This window comes from Thamnophis elegans, chromosome 5, assembly GCF_009769535.1.
Source record: "Thamnophis elegans isolate rThaEle1 chromosome 5, rThaEle1.pri, whole genome shotgun sequence".
NCBI classification, from domain to species: Eukaryota; Metazoa; Chordata; class Lepidosauria; order Squamata; family Colubridae; genus Thamnophis; species Thamnophis elegans.
The window spans coordinates 62518007-62538805 of record NC_045545.1 but is presented as its reverse complement, the minus strand read 5'-3'; the positions used below and the strand labels follow the sequence as shown (position 1 = coordinate 62538805).

The 20799-nt window shown below is 41.8% G+C and overlaps 1 protein-coding gene across 2 annotated transcripts in view; it reads right to left on the bottom strand.

The window, feature by feature from the left end:
* Nucleotides 1–20799, bottom strand: part of LOC116508689 (isopentenyl phosphate kinase-like) — a 30341-nt gene that overhangs the window by 4802 nt on the left and 4740 nt on the right. For both annotated transcript variants that reach the window (XM_032217331.1, XM_032217332.1), the window contains exon 2: nt 720–837. In XM_032217331.1, the coding sequence (XP_032073222.1) occupies nt 720–837 (118 nt within the window). The remainder of the gene's footprint in view (nt 1–719; nt 838–20799) is intronic.

The window sequence follows — 20799 nt, the reverse complement described above, 5'->3', positions numbered from 1 at the left end:
CTTCCAGCTCTCACAAACGCAGTCTTCTACATCAGTGGTTCCACAGCTATCAAGAGGTCCTTTAGAATGGTGGAGGATCACTGATCATCTTCTCAGCTTCTTATTCTCAGCTTCCAAAGTAGACCTGATGAAAGGGCTGTTTTCTCTAAAGGATAAGATGAAACAAAGATTTCTTTCATGGGCAGGAAGAAACCTTAAATGATCCCTATAATTAGAAAAGAGAAACTTAAGCTTTTTCTGTCAGCTACCTTCCCAGTGGCAAGTTGTAATGTTTCCTAGTTTTGAACCAGAAATTAAAGTATGATTCATGAAACTATTAGAATTCTCACAGAATTCTCATCTTCTTATGTTCATTATCACTGGTATTGGTAGAAAATGAGTGGGTGGTGGGGCCTCCATGATCTCTTTACCATTTTATCACGGGGTGGAAAAGCCCTATTTATAATGAGAAAAATCTGTTCTATAGTAAAGCAATGAGCATGTATACCAAATGCAGACATGTATTTCAAGAAACATATTTTGCATTGATTTCATATATCTGTGAAACTATATATCATTTAAGCATCTCCACATGCTCTCAATTCATCCAACTGTCAGACTTCAGTGCATCTCATATAAGGAACCCAGCAAGGACTACAGCACAATTCAGGAATGAACATGTGATCTGAGAACATTTGCAAGACATTCAATGATGTTGTTGCATATTGCTTGGTGGATACCTTGGTGACCGAAAGCCTGGTCAAACACAGCCCTTGTCTCAAATTATCACTTGCAGCTGATTTTCCTGATGTCCCCAAGGCAATACCATATTCTCTTGCCTGGAAATGCCCAAAAGACCTGGAATGGCAAAAGAGAGTGATTTATATGTTTGGTTCTCAGCAAGCAGTTTAAAAAAGCAGTATTTGCCCACATCCAAAGACAAAAGCTATAAAAGACAGGTTTTCACTAGTTGCTTATGATTTCTTTTAATTGCTTTGCTATAATTGCAAAGTATTAATAAGTGGTGCCTCAATTCACATGATCGGCTACTTGTAGAATTTGGCTGTTATCATGCTGTAAAAGAAAAAAAGACTACATTCCTCTATTTTAAGTTACTATTTTTCAAAAGAGCATAAATGGAAAGCTCTTAAACTATCACTTATCTGTTATTTTATCTGTTACAAATCTACTGTCAGTGAAAACACTGTTCTGAGCATATCAGACAAACCCTTTATTCAAAATATTCAACTCCTCACTAATATTTTCCTCCTCAAAGAAAGCTATCCTTTTCCACTGAAAGGAGGAAAGGGGAAGTTTTGTGGAAGATGACTTTGAGATGAGAGAGCTGTTTTCCAACTACATCTGATGTCCATCCTGTTACAACAGCTACAACAAACAAACAAACGTCAGGAAAGCATATTTTGTGCCTGGTATGTCACATCTATTTTAGCCCCAAGAATGAATGAATACTTAACTGCTTAAGTTATAAAGTACATCACAATATGATGCACAGCATGAGGTTAATTTGTTTTTTTACAATGAAAGCCAAGAACTTCCAAAATGGGAGAAGAGGGATTATAACCAGAACAAACAGATCCACCAAGCAAAGCCCTGGGCCCAGCAATCTCTCTTTGCCTTTTTCACTGAGGAGTTTGTATGCTCTGCTAAACTTTCAGAACTCACCTGGTCTATGTCCCTTTTCAGTAGTTATTTTAAAGTGTGATTGTTTTTATATATTTATTGTTTTTAATTAAGTGTTCTATGCTGCCCAGACTCACTTTCATGTGAGATGGGCAGCCCTGAGGGAGAGAAAGGGATAGGAGAGGATCAATGGGGCCAGCCTGAAGGAGAGAAGGGGATAAAGTAGGAGAGGTCTCTATGGGGCAAGCTTGAGGGAGAGAAGGGGATAGGAGAGAATCAATGGGCCAGCCTGAGGGAGAGAAGGGGATAGAAGAGGCTTCTGTGGGGCAAACCTGAGGGAGAGAAGGGGAGAGGAGAGGCCGATTGTAACTACTCATTAATTTTCAAGTTGTAAGTGTTGATTTATCAAGCCCGATCACATAGTTTCATAGCGGAGCATGGGTATTCAGCTACTACATACACAAAAAAGCAGCAGCAGTTGTGAGCAGAGAAAGCATATACCTATTATTTCATAGATGGGGTATAATAACCAGTTTTTTTCAACATTCACTTCTGAAGGTTTCTCTGCCTCCTTCTCTTTTGTTTGCCTTGTCCAGGGAAATAGAGTTAAATCAGTATTGTTTTCCTCTCATTTCTATGTCTCCTTTGAACTTTAAAATGACTTTCCATGCATCTTTTCTTCATCCATTTTCCTTGATCAAAAAACTGCTAGTAGCAATACATGCCCAGTACGTCAATCATGCTGATGTCAATGCATGCTTACTTTGAAATAAACTCACTTCTCTAACAAGATATATTAAAAAATACTGCTTGAGATGTCGGAAAATCTGGCATCCCTCTGAGTAATTAATACTGGATTAAATCAGGCTGACAAATGATGGGTGCTGCTTTTGTGACAGCCTTGAGGTGGGGGAGGGGATTTTTGAAACACAATCATTCAAACCAAAATCAGGATTATTAGAAATTTACAGAACTGTCAAGCATTCGTACCACTGCATGACTTCTATGTGCAGCTAAATGAAACTGATGTAAATTCCAAAACAGCTTATTGCAGAAATATGACAGAAGTCAAAGCAGCTAAAAGAAGCCTGTAAACTAAATCCATGTAAAAATCTAGTTTTGCTTCACTTTCAGACAAGCTCAAGAAATAATTTTAAAAATGAGAAATGGGAGTATATCAGATACAGCTTCTATTATTTATCACCATGGAATTTACAAACTGTAATTACAACAAAGGAACGTAACTTTTACAAATATAAAATGACTATATCTTAAGTGGACGAACTGTATATTCTCAAGTCATTTTATCTTGTCGTTATTTCTCTTGCAGCTGTGAATAGGTGATGCAGGGGTGGGCTGCTGGGGGTTCGCACGGGTTCGGATGATCCTCTAGCTAGGATTCTGCCCATTTCAGTGAACCCCCAAATGCCACCGCAGGTTGGCCCATTCTGCCCCTCCCAGGAGTCTCTACGTGGCCCATTTATCATGTCAGGTAAGTGCAGGGGCTGCTCGGATGTTCAGGGAGGGGGGGGGGGGAAACAGGCCTACCAGAGGTTCCAGAAATCCAGAAACGGGCTTGTTTTCGGCCTCCAGAGCCTGGGTGAAGCAGTTTTCTCCCTCCCAGAAGCTCAAGCCAAGGGAGGGTAAAAAGGGGACCTATCGGAGATTCCGGAAACAGGCTTGTTTCCGGTCTCTAGAAAGCTTTTGAAGCACAGGGGAAGCAGTTTTCACCTTCCCGGAGGCTTGAGGAAAGCCTCTGGAGCCTGGGGAGGATGAAAAACATCCCTCCCATGTGGTGTAGGAGGCCGACTAGGCCACACCCACCATGGCCACACCACCCAGCAACGGGGCAGCAAACCCGTTGCTACAATTTTTGAAGCCCACCCCTGAGGTGATGTATGTCTTCTCAAGCTGCTATCCATTCAATTATAGATGGGGGGATTCTGAAATCTTTATTTTATTTTTTTATGATTGTTTTTACCGGACTGGGAACTTTAAATTGCACTATGGTTTTTGAAAGAAAGAAAGGACTGTCCTAACAAATAAGACATATGGTTATGTTATTACTCATGATTAACGTATGTGTGCGTCACAGCACACCAGAAATGATTGCTAACAAAATCTTTAGAAAAGAAACATTCTGAATTTATTTAAGGAATAATTTTCTGCATGGAGTAAAAATCACCATGTTTTAGGTTCAGGAATGGAACAAATTCTGGCAATCCATATATCAATTATATATTTAATTGGAGGTGGGGGAGCCGCTTCCCACTATGAAGAAGAAAGTCACAACATAAATATGCTTAATTCAATAACAAAGAAATGTGTGTGATATGTTGTTATTGAAATGACAGCTCTTAAGAATTGGAGTCTATTGCCCCAACTGTCCTCTGGAGAGTTGGGAGAACCCACCAAAGCAGTTTGAAAGGGACAGAAAAGACAGTTGAGTTGCCCAAATGGAAATGGTGATTTTTCACCTAATGATGTAGGCCAGAGGTCTTCAAACTTGGCAACGTTTAGGGACTTCCTGGGGGCGTGGCCTGTTGCCGAGGAGGGCTCCACTGAGCTCCTCAGAGATCTGGTCTGTATATCTAAATAAGATCATAGATAGCACCCCTTTTTGGCTAAAAAAGGGGCAGGGAGTAGCTCTGTAGGCTAGGGTCTATTCGTAAGCCACAGCCTTTTTCTTTTTTTTGGCTGTGGATAGAGATTAGATCCAGCCGGAGCAGAGCCTTTATCTCCAGCCAGTTCTTCTCAGCTGCCTTTTTTTTTTGGCAGCCCCAGACAGGCTAGCCCCCCCCAGGACAAAACAAAGTTTTTTCAAGCTAGAATTGATACGGGCGGGTCCCACCCGGGCGGGTCCCACCCCTGTGAGATTTATGCTTTTATTACTATCTTAAATACCAGCACCATTTGTCTTAGAGACTTCTTTGTCTAAATGGACTTCAAAATGGCGATTTCTCTCCGTAGATGATTGATAGTGGATGTACTTAGCCGGTTTTACCTTCCTGCAGACCGCTCCTTAACAAAATAAACTCTTCTTCTTTGGAAATAGAGGGGAGCAAAGCGCTGCTTACTTGTTTATTTATTATGGCACCCAGGTCAAAGAAGCGTCTTGCTACAAATGTGTCTAAAGAATTTAAAGAATTTTTACTGGAACCACAGCCTTTGTCTCCTATGCCCTCTACTGGAGAATTTTTAACACAGGAATATTTCTTTAAAATGTTTAATGCCTTTAAACAAGAAATTAAGGAATTTGTATTGGAACTATATGATGATTTAAAGTCTAAAGTTAATCAAATGAAGGCGAATACGTTTGCAGCCGTGTCTGCCCTGTCAGATTACTCTGCTGAAATAGAGAACAAATTGGAAAGTTTGGAGAAGGCTAATTTTAATTTGACTACCAATATTCAAATTTTACAACAAAAAATTAGAGACAATGAAGAACAGCTCATGATGATAAATTTTAATAGGAAGGCATTTGCAATAAGAGTCAGAGGATTCCGTGAAAAGGAGCAAGAGAATCTGAAACAGACCTTTGCTGAAGCCTTCAGCCATGCGGTGGGAAGCCCGGGACTTAATTTTGATTGGCAGATTCGGAAAATCTATCGCCAGAACTCATTGATAGCGGAACAGCGACAGCTCCCGAGGGACATAATTATACATTTCTCTACAAAAGAATCTAGAAATGCGATTGTGCAAAAGTTTCATAATAACAGTCTCCGAGTTGATGACCAGGACCTGATTGTCTTCAAAGATATTCCTTTCCAGATGCTGAAAGCAAGAAGGGATTACACCTTTTTAACTAAGGAGCTTAGGAGTCAACAGATTCGATACAGATGGGAGGCCCCTGCCGGCATCACGGTTACATTTGAGAATCAAAGATTTCGTCTTAACTCTGTTTCGGAGGCTCAAGATTTCTATTGCAGGATTCTGAAGGCGGGACTTCCTGACTCGCTTGGAAGAGAGGAGAGACAAGCGGAAGGAGAAGGCAAACGGCAGGCCATGTGGTTGCAAGATGGAGGGGGTAGCCCTTCCTCCCTCGGAGAAGCAGAAAAACGGAGATCGAGAATTTAGACATTTCAAAATATTCGCCAAAGTTGAGGACTGAATGGGGGTTTGAGACCTCTCTCCGGTAGAAAAAGCGGACTAATTCTTATTAGAAGGGAAAGCTGGGTGAAACTACTTTGAGCTAGATTTTAAATTAACGTTAGCATAAATTTGATAGTGGTAAACATTAGACAAGCAAGGGATGAGGGTAAAATATATGTGGAATGATTTACGTTGTTTAAGGCTTATTAGAACAGAAAGCCGGTTGGGATTATCTTAAGATAAGTGTAAAAAGAATGCGGAATGATTTATGTTGTTTAAACTTTGTTAGAAGGGATTACTTTAAAACAGAAGGTTAACTGACTCTTGCTGAAAGTATTATTTGAATATGTGGAATGATCCATGCTATTTAACTTTTATTAGAAGGGAAAGTTGGTTGAAATTGCTTTGAGTTAGATTTTAAACAAATGCTAGTATAAATTTGATAGTGGTAAATATCAGACAAGTAAGGGATGAGGGTAAAATGCATGTGGAATGAACTACGTTATTTAAATCCTATTAGAAGAGAAAGTCGGTTGGAATTATCTTAAGATAGAAATTGATTTCTGTGTAAAGTAATATTTGATCTACACTGCTTAATTTTACTAAGAAGGGGAAGCTTGGCTAGATTATTTTGAATTACTGTTTGAAAAGGAGGTTAAGAAAGATCATTTACGCTGTTTAAATTTTACTAGAAGGGAAAGTTTGATTACTCTTCTGTAAAGTCATATTTGAATATGTGGCATGAACCACGTTGCTTAAATCTTATCGGAAGGGATCATGAGGTTTAGGAAGAGGAACGGGAGAGTCTACAGAAGGTTGGGGTAAATAGCAAAGAAGTAAGAGATGAGAATAAAATATAGATAGAATGATTTATACTATTTAAGCATAGATAAAGATGGGGGGCTGAGATCAACACAAAGAGTGGTTTCCTTTTTTTTTCTTTTTTTTTCTTTTCTCTTTTCTTTTCTCTCTTCTTTTTTTTCTGTTTTTCTTTCTTTTGACATATTACTTTTATTTTTTAATCCATATGTATACAAGATATTTTAGACAGAAGGTAGTGCCAGGTGTGGGCCCTGGGAAGTCGGGAGGATTGGGGATGGGGATTTGTGGGGGTGGGGGTGGGGGGTGTTAACATAGTCTTAATAAGAACAAGAATGTATTTATATACGGTGGTTCTTTTTTTCTTTTATTTTTTTTTTCCTTGGTTCATTTTACTTTTATCAGATCAAACAACACTCGAATAAAGGCATACACCAAGGAGGGAGGTAGAGGGAAAGAAGAGGGAGGAGTAAGGAAGGAGTAAGGGGAATGTAAGGAAGGTGTCTGGGGAGTAAGGGGAGAAGGAAGGTTTGAGGGGAAAGGGAAGTAGGAGGGGAGTGTTAGAGGGAGAAAGGAAAGTTGGAGGGGGTAGATGGGGTGTATGGAGGATGGAAGGGTTAGGTGGGGTTGTGAATGATGAGTTGTGTTTCCTTTTTATTTCTTTGTTTTATTCCCTTTTTCTTTTTTTCTTTTCTTATAGTAAATACCCTGTATATAAGTGATTGCAAATGGAATGTGAAAAATGAATAAAATATATTTAAAAAAAAAAAAAAAACTTGGCAACGTTTAGATTTGGGGACTTCAACTTCCAGAATTCTTAGCCAGCTATGTTGGCTGAGAATTCTGGGAATTCTGGGAATCCATAAGTCTTAAAGTTGCCAAGTTTGGGGACCCCTGATGTAGGCTTTTTTCTTAGTTTACTATTCCAGGGGTGTCAAACTGGTGGCCCGCAAGCCAAGTGTATCACACACAGGACACACACCCCAGTTTCACAAATGGAGAAAACGTTGTGAAATGTCATGTGACAGCAACGTGACACACAAGTTTGACACCCATGTTCTATTCAATTGTATCTGGTTCACAGAGACCAGATTTAATGTAATCAGCACTGCAAAGTAGAAATAGGTGGTCCATGCTGAACAGAGTCACCATTCTAGTTATTTTGGGTCTCTAACAACTACTGACCGTGTCTTCTAATATTTGAAAAAGAATGCAGTAAGGAGAGTCAATGAAGGCTAAAAACGCTACTTGTCCAAAATGGGACTAAAATCATGCACCTGTTATGAAGGACCAGCCAAGTCTTAGGTCAGACTACCATAAATATTCCCTCACCACGAGGGCCTCCTCATTTTCAAGCATGTTTTATGCCTCCATTATGTGCTACTTGATCCTCTGTTAATGCCACAATTACAAAAAGGCCATGGAGACATGTACTTGATTGCTTGCCAATGGAATAAACACTTTTACTGCAGCAGGAAACGGCTGAAAAGATTTAAGTTTCCCATTTGCTTACCTGCCAAGCAGGTCTTTCTAAGCCATCAGATGAATGAAATATTAACCACAAGGACCCCCTGCTAGCAACATAACATTCTAGCCTCAATTAAAAGAAAGCAGATAATGTAATTGATTAACACCTCCTCACGCACAAACATATGCATTATGGCAACAAGTGCAACACTGTCTGGTTTAATTCTCTGTGTATTTGTTTATTTCAAAGATCTGTCTGGCCGCCCATCTTAAAACATAACTCTGGGTGGTTCACAATAGTAATAAACTCTCAAAGTATAAGATCAAAACAAGAATTTAAAAAGAAACATTTCACTTCTTACTTTGCTTTTCTGTGGGAATGACACTTGTAAATGATCTGCTTGAATATATAGGCAAAAAACTTTAAAATGGTTTTGTGGCAAGAGATTTAAGCAGCTTAGATAAGTGATTGTAGTAATGTAACCAGAGGCTAATTCTCTATTTGAAGAACCGTCAGAACAAGCTGTAATGATGAAGTGCCATTTGCACAATTCAATTTTGGTGGGCATCTTAATAAATGAAATGTAGAAAATCTCCAAGACAAAGCATATAATCCCAGGTTAATAAAAACTCAATAAAACCAATTCTGGGAGGGAGGAAGGAACAACTAGTACATGGGTGTCAAACTTGCCGTGTCACATTGCCATCACGTGACGTTTTGCAATGTTTTTCCCATTCACAGAGCTGGGGTGAATGTGGCCTGCACATGTTGCATCTGGCCTGTGGGCTGCCACTTTGACACCCCTGAACTAGTATGACACATGAGAGAAATAAGAATTATTCCTCCAAAGGAATAATAATAAATTATTCCTTATTTTGTTCAGCGTGTCTCCTGTTGATTCAATCAGAGAATTTTATATCTCACAACATTATATTTCAAACATGGCTAAAATAATAAACTTTTAAGCTAATAGTTCAAATAAAAACAAAGTAAACCAATAAAAAAAGAAGTATAGAAAAATACAAAATGGATCCCCCATGTTTACTCCCAGGGCCTCATTTAGCACCTAATATCCTTGTTTTCACAGCTCTTGTTCTAGAGGGTTGTCAAGGCTATTTTTTCCTCATCTTTACTGTATTTGATTTGTGGTGTTTAATGATGAGAGTCAGGGTGAGACAGTCAGAAAGAATGGCTCACAGTTTCTATTTCATGGTGTTTGTTTAGCTTGTGCCATGGCTTAAAGGAAAGGATAGTGGGATTCTGAAGTTGCCTCAATTGCTGATTAAACCTGGTCAATGTTTTCTCTACTACAGTGAAATGTGCCATATTTCTAGTTTAATGACTCTAATTGTATTAAATTAGTATTTTTATAAAGTTACATTCTATGCAAACTTTTTTGGTCAGGAAAACCCTTCCCTTCTTCTAATATATAATATACTTTTTATTTTCCATTTTCATAACATACAATCACATGTATACTATTACATTGCCAGTATCCTATTGTATTGTGTGGCATTTACGTCAATTCCTCTTGTCATCAACACCCAAAAGGATAAAAACTCATTATTAGCTCTTCTGCTCTCCATACACCTCTTTCTTCTACCTCTCTCCTACCTCCTTTCTTCCCTCCAGCATCCTTTCCTACTCTACTTCCTCTTCCTTTCTCCTTCTCCTCTCTCTACCTTCCACACTTCCTTATCCTCCTCATCTTCCCCCCTTACCCTCTCCTATCCCTCTCTTCCCATCTTTCTTCTCCCTCCTGTTTCCCACTCTTCCTCTCCTTGATGTATTTCTGCTTCTTATGTGCATGCAGCCATCTTACTTTCAAGGGGAATTTATTCAGGAATGGCTTGCTTTCTAAATTACTCTGCATTCCAATTCTACTAAAATATTTGGAGGGGAAAGAAAGCTCAACAGAAAAAGCAGGGTTATGAACTGAACCAGCACAAAGAATTCCAGAATCCAAAGGGAGCAGAAGAGCTTGAGAGGAAGTCCCCAAGTAGAGTTTGTTTACCAAAATATACAATTTTAGCAGAGAAAGCTGAAGCTTCCAAAACACCCAGACTATATTTTCAGGAGTTTTGGGTCTGTAGAAATCACTGTTATTCCCTATATTGAGTCAGAAGAATAACTAAGGATCTTTAGAAGCAAATGTTTTTAAAAGGAAAAAAAGGCCAAAGTAACAAAATGGTCTATTGAAAGCAGGGCATGTTCAACAGTCAGAGAGATGGCTCTTCTAACACCTTTCAATTAAATACCTAAAGGCTGAACCACATGCTTCAGGGACAGGGATAGTGAGTGAGTACTCAAAGCTATGTCCCTGAATTGCTAGAAGTTAGAACAAAGCATAATTAAGAACAGTAATTGATACGTTTTAAATGAGGATAGGGAATTTTCAAGGTGGCATAAAAATTGACTAACACATATGATGATATGGTGAAACACAAAGCAGACACAAAAAGAGGAGGTAAACATAAATGCAATTTACAAGAAGACCAATTTGAAAGAAGCCCTGATTTCATATCCAAGGCTGGTCATTTTTAAAGTGGAGAGGATATTTGTTTCAGACTATTTTTAAGTAACAGATGTTATGAGATCATCACACATCCCAAAAGGAGAGGCAGGATGGCTATCCGTGTGCTGCTCTGAAAGGTTAGGATGGTATGAAAAAGGCACAAAGAGAGGTCAGCAAGCTGAGGGGGTATTTGTAGATAGCTCCATGTGCTACTACTACCATATGCAGGCACGTCCCATGACAACACTGCCACTGAGTCTATAGAATTTCTGTCACATAACTAGCCCTCTATATTGGTTCTCAGACTTCATTCCTTCTCGCCAGTCCTAAGAAGAGCAGCCCACCGAGTTTACGCTATCCAGTGAGAAAAGGATATGGGAATGACAAGACTCCTTCCATAATGTCACTATGCATGCATACAGATCAGTAACAAAAGTTTCCTTTTAACGCTCTAAATGGATCTGAACCAACTGGCTAGTTAGATTAAACAGTAAAATCTAGAGTAGTTGGTTGTTGTCACAAATTCTACAAAATCAACAATTCTATGTGTGATCTATTTGTATATATAAAATTGTGTGTGTGTGTGTGTGTGTGTGTGTAGAGAGGGGGGGGGAGAATGATACTACAAATACGATTGTTTCCTTGAGCAGCTCCATATCATGATGTGATCCACCTGGCATCCTCATTAGCAACTAGATACACCAGTAACCAAAGTGAAGAGGAGACACATGAGCTAATGACAGATCCCAATGTGTGTTTCCAGATTCACAAATCTCTCTGGTATCCTTAGCTGGCAGATAAGCCTATGTATTTGTCTTAGAAACATGCTTCTCAGTTAGGGCATCATATAGAGAGAATCTTTGAACTTTACTGATATGCAAGCCAACTGACAAGAGTTTTGTATTTGAAGAGAATTACTACATGAGAAAATCTTTGTTTCTTAAAAAAATAAAAAGACGAAAGAAATCAGCATCTGTGATAACATGGTTTCCCAATAATAAAGTAGCACCCTCACCATGTTGGATCCTAGAAATTAGCATAAATACAATGAGCCCGTTATCTTTTTTATGGGGGATATTTGCCCTGGACCCCATGCAAAGAAGAGACACTATCCAAAGCATTTCATAATTTTAATTTTATATTTGAAATGACCAAATGGATAAATGCTTTTATTCAGAATGTTCTCCCCATACCTTCTTATTTATGTATGGAGCCACTGATTTCAATGGACAAAGAACAACAAAAGAAAAATGCCTTAGGGTAGGTTGCAGTAGGAAGGGAAGATGATGGCTTACATCCGTGATGGCAAACCTATGGCACGCATGCCAGAGGTGGCATGCAAAGCCATCTCTGTGAGCATGCATGCCATCGCCAGCTGCTCTTCTGCTTTCACGCCAGCCTGCTAGTCTCTGCGTGTGTCAGAGTGCTGGAAACCCAAAGACCAGCTGGCTGCCACACATGCAAGTGCCAGAAACCCAAAGACCAGTCAGCTGGCCGGTACGCTGGACTTTGGGTTTCTGGTATTCTGGGGCACGTGCATGCGCACATTCTGGTTTGGGCATTCAGTACTGAAAAGGTTCGCCATCACTTGCTTAGATATTTCAACATCAGGGCTACCAGAAAAGATCTGATTTTGCTTGTGCCAACTACTTCAGGAGAATAAGATTCTACTAATGTCTGAATACTGAAAAAGTACTCAGAAATGGGGAGAAGAATCAGATTTCTAGAATCATTCGTTTTATAATTTCCATCATATATATTATCTCAAAACTACACATTCACAAGTCAAAAGTCTGTTCCAACTGAGGAGACATTCATTTCTTTTGAAACAAGACTTACAGAAATAGGAAAACTAGACAAGTGTAGTTTTATAACTCTCCATGATAACACACAAATAATAAGTCAATTACCCTTGTGAAAATATCTGCAAAGGATGACAGTATATGCAGTGGTTCTTTACCCCCTGCACAAATTGCTTGTGGAAAAAATACATAAAATGCAATTATATGACATAAACATTTCTATTATTAGATCAGGAATGGATTACAGCTGAAGTGGGAAACCTATAGCCCTTCAGATGTAGATGACTAATATCTTCCATCAGCTCCAGCCAACTTCATCAATGATATGGAGGGTTATGATTCTACTTTGATGAATTAGACATTTCTAAGGAAATGCAGAGGAGTGAACTTAGGCCTTTTATTTGTTATATTTACATCCTTTCCTTCAGGAGCTCAAGGTGGCATACACAGCATTCATGTCTCTCTCCCCCCAGCCCCCATAATAATCTTGAGAGATAGGTTGGACTGAGTGACCGGTGCAAAATCATGCCATGAGCCAACATGGATAAAAATAGAGTCGAACTTGAGCCTTCAACGTCTTAACACCACATCACACGAGGGGCAGGAAGCAGATGACAAAGAATACTTAAGTCCTGAAAAAACTGGGAATATTGCCAGCTATTCTTGTCTTCAGTTACTGTATGATAGCAACATTCCAATATCTGCCACAAAGAAGTCGGAGACAACCTATTCTCCCAAAAACCTAAAGGCAGGACAAGAAGCAATGAATGGAAACTAATCAAAGAGAAGAGCAACCTAGAATGAAGGAGAAATTTCCTGACTGTTAGAACAATTAATCAGTGGAATAATTTGCCACCAGAAGTTCTGGGTGCTCCAACACTGGAGGTTTTTAAGAAGAGACCAGACAACCATTTGTCTGAAATGGTATAGGACAGTGATGGCGAACCTTTTTTGGCTCGCAAGCTAAAAGCGGGGGGAGCGCAGGGGGGTCATGCATAGGCATGCCACACCCATTATGCTTCTCAGCGCTCCTGCCATTTCTGGCATGCTTTTTTCACCCTCCCCAGGCTCTGGAGGCTTTATAGGAGCCTGGGGAGGGCAAAAACAGCCTTCCCACACCCACAGAGACCCTCTGGAGGCGTCAGGAGCTTCCCTGAAGCCTCTGGAGCACGAAAAACTGGCCCTACCGGCAAACCGGAAGTTCAGGAATGGACTTCCGGTTTGCTCGTAGAGACGGTTTTAGCCCTCCAGATCCTTGAACCCTCCGGAGGGCGAAAAATGGCCTCAAAAGGAGGCCAAAGTCAGCTGGCCACTGTGCGCATGCACGCTGGCCAGCTGACAGGGCAAGCCTCGCGTGCCCTGACAAATGGCTCCGCTTGCCACCTGTGGCACGCGTGCCATAGGTTCGCCATCACGGGTTTAGAATTTCCTTCCTAAGCAGGGGATTCGACTAGAAGACCCCCAAGGTCCCTTCCAACTCTGTTATTCTGTTCTGTTCTATTCTATTCTGTTCTGTTCTACTCTAATCTATTCTGTTAGGTCAGACCTGGATGGCATTTCTTTTGTGAGTGTCTGTTTCCCTGCAAACGATGAAGCAGAAGCTCACGAAAGTAAAATATCTTACTTCTTGCCGCGCTGCCAGTATTGGGATGCCCTACCTTCTGCCAGCCAGCTAGTCTTTGGGTCTCTGCCGCACATGTATGCATGCATGTCCACGCATGCACATGCATGTCTAAAGTCAAAAGGGAAACTCAATCAAAAGCACCAGCAATGAAAATAACCACAACTGAGAAGGGCTAGTTGAACTTCACAAACTTCACTAAGGTTCTGAAAAAAGGCAATCTTGCCTTGATTTTAGAATTCAAATTATAATTTCTTCTCTAGACAAACAGTCATATAAGCTAACATGAGAACTCATGATAAGTCATTGAGCAAACTTTAGATTGTCATATGTGCACCATATGGAGGCTGCAAATTCCAGAGGACTACTGGATCATAGAGTTTACTGCATTTTTTGGCTTTTATTATGAATAAATTAAATAATATTAAGAATATTAATAAATATTATTTATAGAATCATTATATGATTATATCATTACTAAGGATATAGAATAAGAAGAAATATTAAAGAATTAAGGAATATTTGTGAATAACAAAATGCTCATAAAAGTTCAAATTAATATACATCACAAAAAAAAAGGATGAATACTTCTATAAGATTTTTCTACTACTTAGTGGTTGGCTGGATTTTTGCAGCTCATATTGGGTAGACCTAGGTAGCATAGTCTAGTGTTGGCAAACCTTTTTGGCAGCAAGTGCCAAACGGGAGTATGCGCACATGCTGGAAATCAGAAGAGCAGCCGCCCAGTGTGCATGCGCGCCCAGACCAGTTGCTCTTCCAGTTTCTGGCACGCATGCATGTGCGAAGACCAGCTGGCCAGTGCACATATGCACCGTAGAAACTGGAAGAGCAACCTCCTGGCAAGCGCATGCATACCTTTGTATTTAAGTTTTAAATGCTGGTCCTAACATCGAGTTGGGGGAACAGGGCATTTTCCAGAATAGGTTCACACATAGTATAGAGGCGGATATTTTGTTTTGTTAGCAAACCCACAAATGGCTGAGTTTGTACATCACACTAGGTAAAAGTCACTGTTTACAAACTTTAATGGCTAAGTTTATACAACTAAATCAATCTCAAGCAAAACATGACACAAGAGGAAGTCAGTTTTTGACTCACTGTACCAATTGCACACTATGCAGTTAGAAATAGCCCATTATTTTGGTTCTGAAAACTTCTGAAACGCAGTAATGGAAAAATCTTGACGCCTGCTTATGAGGCACATTCTGAGAGTTGAGCTAAGCCCTTCTGCATCAAAGCACATTTCTCTCAAGAGCTAACATGCTAGAAATCTTCTTGTTGGCTCCAGTTCAGCACCTTAAATGCTTCTATTCCAAGTGCTGATCTACCTGCTAAATAGTAACCCTTGGTGTAATCCAATCACAGCGGGCAATGCTGTGCTGATTCCTTGCCATCGGCATCCCACTCATTACAGACCTTGCCATCTGGCTTTCTTCTTTCCAAAGCTAATCCATGCCAATCAGCAGCAAATGAGAAACAGCAGTATAGTGGGCAGAAAGCTGGTGAGAGTGGAAACATCAAACTGATATTGTATGCAAACAACAGGAAAAGCAACTTGCTGGGGAAAAAAACCTCCAGTTTTGTTCTTCTCCAGGTTTAGCAGCTGCTACTTATATTTGGACCACAGCTACCAGAATCTACTGCCAGTGTAGCTGGTAAATTCTAGATGCTGTAGTTCCTACATACCTTTTAAAGCGTGCACATATTAAAGCATGTGATTTGGGGCCACTGTACAATCTGGATCAGTCAGAGAGTTGTGGTCAACTTCAAATCACCTTAATACAGTACCCCTTCTGTTCTGAGCCAGGCTTCCTAAAAAACCTTAAAAAGAAGCAGAGTCTTGTTCTGGCAAAACCCCTTTTATTTGCATGACTGTGAATTCCTTTTATTCATAGTCAGCAAGGTTTATCAAACAGTCTTTTCGAGGAATATTTATCAACAAGAACCTTATCACGTTTGGAGAGCTGCCAGATAACTAGTTTCCAAAGGCAGGGCAAAGCAAAACTTGGCACAGGTCTTTTATAGTCACAAATAGAACTTTCCACTCTTGAACCAACTGAATGAATGAATGGTTTCCTGCAAAAGCCAATCACCTCCAAGGTGTGGCTTTACTCATAAGTCGCCCTGCTTTCTTAATTGTTCTTGTCTTCTGGCAGCTTTGCGCACACTGGGAACAGGCTCCAGCTGTTCCTCTGCCTTACTGCTGTCTAGCTCCCTCTCTGCCTCCAACGCAGAGCCCTCGTCTAAGCTGTCCTACGTCCGCATATTTCAATTTGCCTACGCTCGGTGAACACTCTGATGGGGCGCAGGAGTTCATGGCCTCCATGACAGCCATGGGCTTGACCCAGGTAATTCGGGGCCCAACCCACTCAGTGGGTCACACGCTCGACCTCGTATTCCTCTCGGAGCAGTGGACTTGTGATCTTGGTCTGAGGGGTAATGAGATCATACCCCTGTCGTGGTCAGACCACTGCCTACTGAGGCTTGACTTCCGGAGACCAAACCCCCACTGTAGGGAGGAGGAACCGACCAAGTGGTTCCGCCCCAGGCGACTTATGGACCCTTTGAGGTTCCAGACGGAGCTTGGGGTTATTCCTGATACTCTCGCCCACAGTCTGATAGAGACTCTGGTTGCTGCCTGGCACTCGGCAGCATCGGAGTCCCTGGACCGGATTGCGCCACTACGGCCACTCCGAGGTGGTGGACCCCGGAGGCCTCCTTGGTTTACCGAGGAGCTCCAGGAGAGGAAACGCCGAAGGAGATGCCTAGAGCACCTGTGGAGGTCCGATAAATCCGAATCGAACCGAGCACTTTTAACAACTTGCACCAAGGAATACATCAGGGCACTTAGGGCAACAAAAAGATCATATATTGCCTCCTTGGTTGCGTCCGCCGAGTCCCGTCCAGCCGCCCTGTTTAGGATAACCCGTTCCCTCTTAAATAAGAGGGATACGGGGGACCCCTTGCAGGGTAGGGCTTAAGATTATGCCCAGTTCTTGGCGGACAAAGTTGCTCGGTTTCGGTCGGATTTGGACTCCACCTTTGCAGATCCAGCCGAGGCACGAGTGGACGATTTGGCAGACCATCGCTGGGTTGAGTTTCAGGATGTTACCCCCGGAGATGTGGACAAGGCCATGAGGGCTGTGAGTGCCTCCACCTGTGTACTGGACCCGTGTCCCTCCTGGCTGGTTGCTAACAGCAGGGAGGTGACATGGAGCTGGATCCAAGCGGTTATTACCGCCTCGCTTCGGGAGGGGCACTTCCCCGCCGCACTTAAAACGGCGGTGGTGAGACCCCTCCTGAAGAAACCATCTTTGGATCCAGCCGTACTTAACAATTACCGTCCAGTCTCCAACCTCCCCTTTATTGGGAAGGTTGTTGAGAAGGTGGTGGCCTACCAGCTTCAGCGGTCCTTGGAGGAAGCAGATTACCTTGACCCCTTCCAGTCCGGCTTCAGACCTGGTTACAGCACAGAAACCGCTTTGGTCGCATTGACCGATGATCTCTGGAGAGCCAGGGATGGAGGCCACGCCTCCATCTTGGTTCTTCTTGACCTCTCGGCGGCTTTCGATACCATCGACCATGGTATCCTTCTGTGACGACTGCGGGAGGTGGGGGTGGGAGGCACTGTTTTGCAGTGGTTCTCCTCCTACCTCTCGGACAGGTCGCAGTCGGTGTTGGTCGGGGGACAGAGATTGACCACGAGGCCCCTAACATATGGGGTGCCGCAGGGGTCGGTCCTGTCCCCCGTACTATTTAACATCTACATGAAACCGCTGGGTGAGATCATTCGGAGGCACGGGATAAGATACCATCAATATGCGGACGATACGCAGCTGTATCTGTCCGCCCCGTGCCAACTCAATGAAGCGGTGGACATGATGAACCAGGGTCTTGAGGCCGTCAGGGACTGGATGAGGGCTAACAAGCTTGTACTCAACCCGGAAAAGACCGAGTGGCTGTTGTGTTTCCCTCCCAATAATTTGGTTAGTGTTCCATCGCTCAGGCTGGGGGGCCAAATTTTACACCCCTCAGACAGGGTTCGCAACTTGGGAATCCTCCTGGATCCACAGCTGACCTTTGACTACCACCTGTCGGCTGTGACCAGGGGGGCATTCCCCCAGGTTCGCCTGGTGCGCCAGTTGCGACCCTACCTGAATCGGGAGGCTCTCACAACAGTCACTCGCACCCTCGTGACCTCTAGGCTGGAATACTGCAACGTGCTCTACATGGGGCTGCCCTTGAAGAGCATCCGGCAGCTTCAGCTAGTCCAGAATGCGGCCACGCGAGTGATTGTGGGTGCACCTCGGTTCGCCCACATAACACCTATCCTCCGCGAGCTGCGCTGGCTACCTGTTGATCTCCGTGTACGCTTCAAGGTGCTTCTTACCACCCATAAAGCCCTTCATGGTAGTGGATCTGGGTACTTGAGAGACCACCTCCTGCCAATTACCTCCTCGAGACCTATCAGATCTCACAGATTAGGCCTCCTCCGAGTGTCATCTGCCAGCCAGTGCCGGCTAGCCACTACGCGGAGGAGAGCCTTTTCAGTAGCAGCTCCGACCCTTTGGAACGATCTCCCCGTGGAGATTCGTACCCTCACCACCCTTCAGACCTTCCGCGCAGCCCTCAAGAACTGGCTATCCCGTCAGGCCTGGGGGTAAAGATTTGATTCGCCCCCACCTGAATGCTGAATGAATGTTGTTATTCTTTTAATTACGTGTTATGTTATATGTTACTGTATGTATCCCCCTCCCATATAAGTTGTTAGCCGCCCTGAGTCCCCTCAGGGAAAAGGGCGGCCTATAAATAAACTTATTCCTATTCCTATTCCTGTCCTCAGCCCCCAGGACTGGCCCATGTTCCTCCCCAATCTCCTCACTGTCCAATTCTGCTGCCAGCTCCGCTGGATGCCAGCGTACTACACTTTCAGACCTTCCAGGCAAATATTCTGCTTCAATAATTCCATGAGTGATAATCAGAAAACTGCCAGAATCAAAAAGGAGTAAACAGAATCTACCCAACTTTTACAAAGTTTTAATCACCTTCCTATCACACTATGCCATTACTGCTTAGCTTGTATTTTATTCATGCTTATCTGGGAATAAAACTCACTGAACTACTGACATGTTTAAGGACTGTATCGTCTGTGGTTTCCTTTGGGTCTTTAGCCCTATTCATGCAGCCAGAGAACTGAACATCTGAACATGTTTATTAAGCTCCAATGCCCACTGATTCTAACTGCCTTGCAGAATTTGCATGTTTAAAGCAAACATGTACATGTGCAGAAGGAAAACCATGTCTGGCTATATGCACACTGAATCATGCAGAGTGCAGAAGTCTGCAATATGAGGATCCTGGGTCTTATAAAACAGTTTTACTAGGGTGACTGATGGCAAGGGAAGGAGTAGAGAAGTTATCTGAATTTCTCCCTAGCAAGTACTCTGGGTTCATAATGGCTGAGCAGGGTTTTGGATGGTTATGTACCATCAAATCATTTTCAACTCTTATCAACCATTTTTCTTTGCTGATCTGTTCCTAACTTGTTCCTTCAGGTCTTCCAATGCTGCCCTCATCACTACTCCCACTGAATCTATCCACTAGCTGGTGGTTGTTGCGCTACCCTAGCAGTATATAGCTAGTGTAGGAATTAAGAACTGTCTCCTTTAAGAAACTACCTCATGGGAAATGTAAGCAGAGACTGCCTTATGGGAAATGTAGTTCCATGACATGTGATCACATCTCTGTTTATGATTGGACACTGGGGCATCTTGCCCACATACAAAGTTTATAGCAGGGCAGTTTAAATGCTTTTGTGAACCTGAGTAGTATTATCTGTCTCTCCGCTCAACACAGGAATGAAATCATCATCTTTTTACACTAGGTGATGAGACAGATCATGGAAAGTCAGAAGTATCTTAACACTGAACTGTAAGTTTTGCTATTAAAAATGCCTGATAATAAACTTGATCTGAAAGAGATTCCTAAGCGTGGAGTTAACTGCATGCCCCAGCAAGCCTACAACGCTTGAGGCAGAACAGTTGTCTTTTTTCTTCCATCTTTCCGCTGAAATAACAGCAATGTATTTTATCAAAGGTGACAACTACTGCCACCTGCTGGAAATGAAACTTCACTCTTATTAAAATAAACGAAGTATCTTTAAGTCAATATTCTGACATGATGGAGGCTGTCTATAAAATATCATGTCATAATAAGCAAGAAAAAGCTGGATATTGGATAACTAATGAACATAATAATTTCTGTGGGAAATCTTATCCATATGCCCATTCCTTAAGTTAGCAAAGATACGAAATCATTCCAGAAAAATTCAGATTTTAAACTAGCAATTTCAGACTTCATAATTATATTTCTCCCTATTAAAAAGATTTATAAATTTACTTAAGAACAAGGAAAATAATATAGGCAGTTGATAATATATTCCTGAATCTCAGCATGGGTAATAGTTATCTCTTCATATTCATAATCTTGGGACTTCAGAAAGGCAAGAAAGAAAGAAGCTATCACAAAGGTTATTTTATGGATCAAATACCGCTTCTGAAAGACGCTTTCAAGACTTGAGTACTAAATAAGGCTATTTATTTAGTCCTGAATAAAAAGGTTAGGCTTCATCTTGTATTTAATTATATGTGTAGCATTTCAAGAAATGTGTTATACATAAGTGGCTTTTCATACACTGACTCACTCAGACAGCAAAACTCTGCACTATCAGGGTCCCGGCTCACATCATTTTTTTCCACTACCCTAGGAAAGAAGATGATTTTATTAGGGTGACTGTTGGCAAGGAAGGAAGGAAGGAAGGAAGGAAGGAAGGAACGAACAA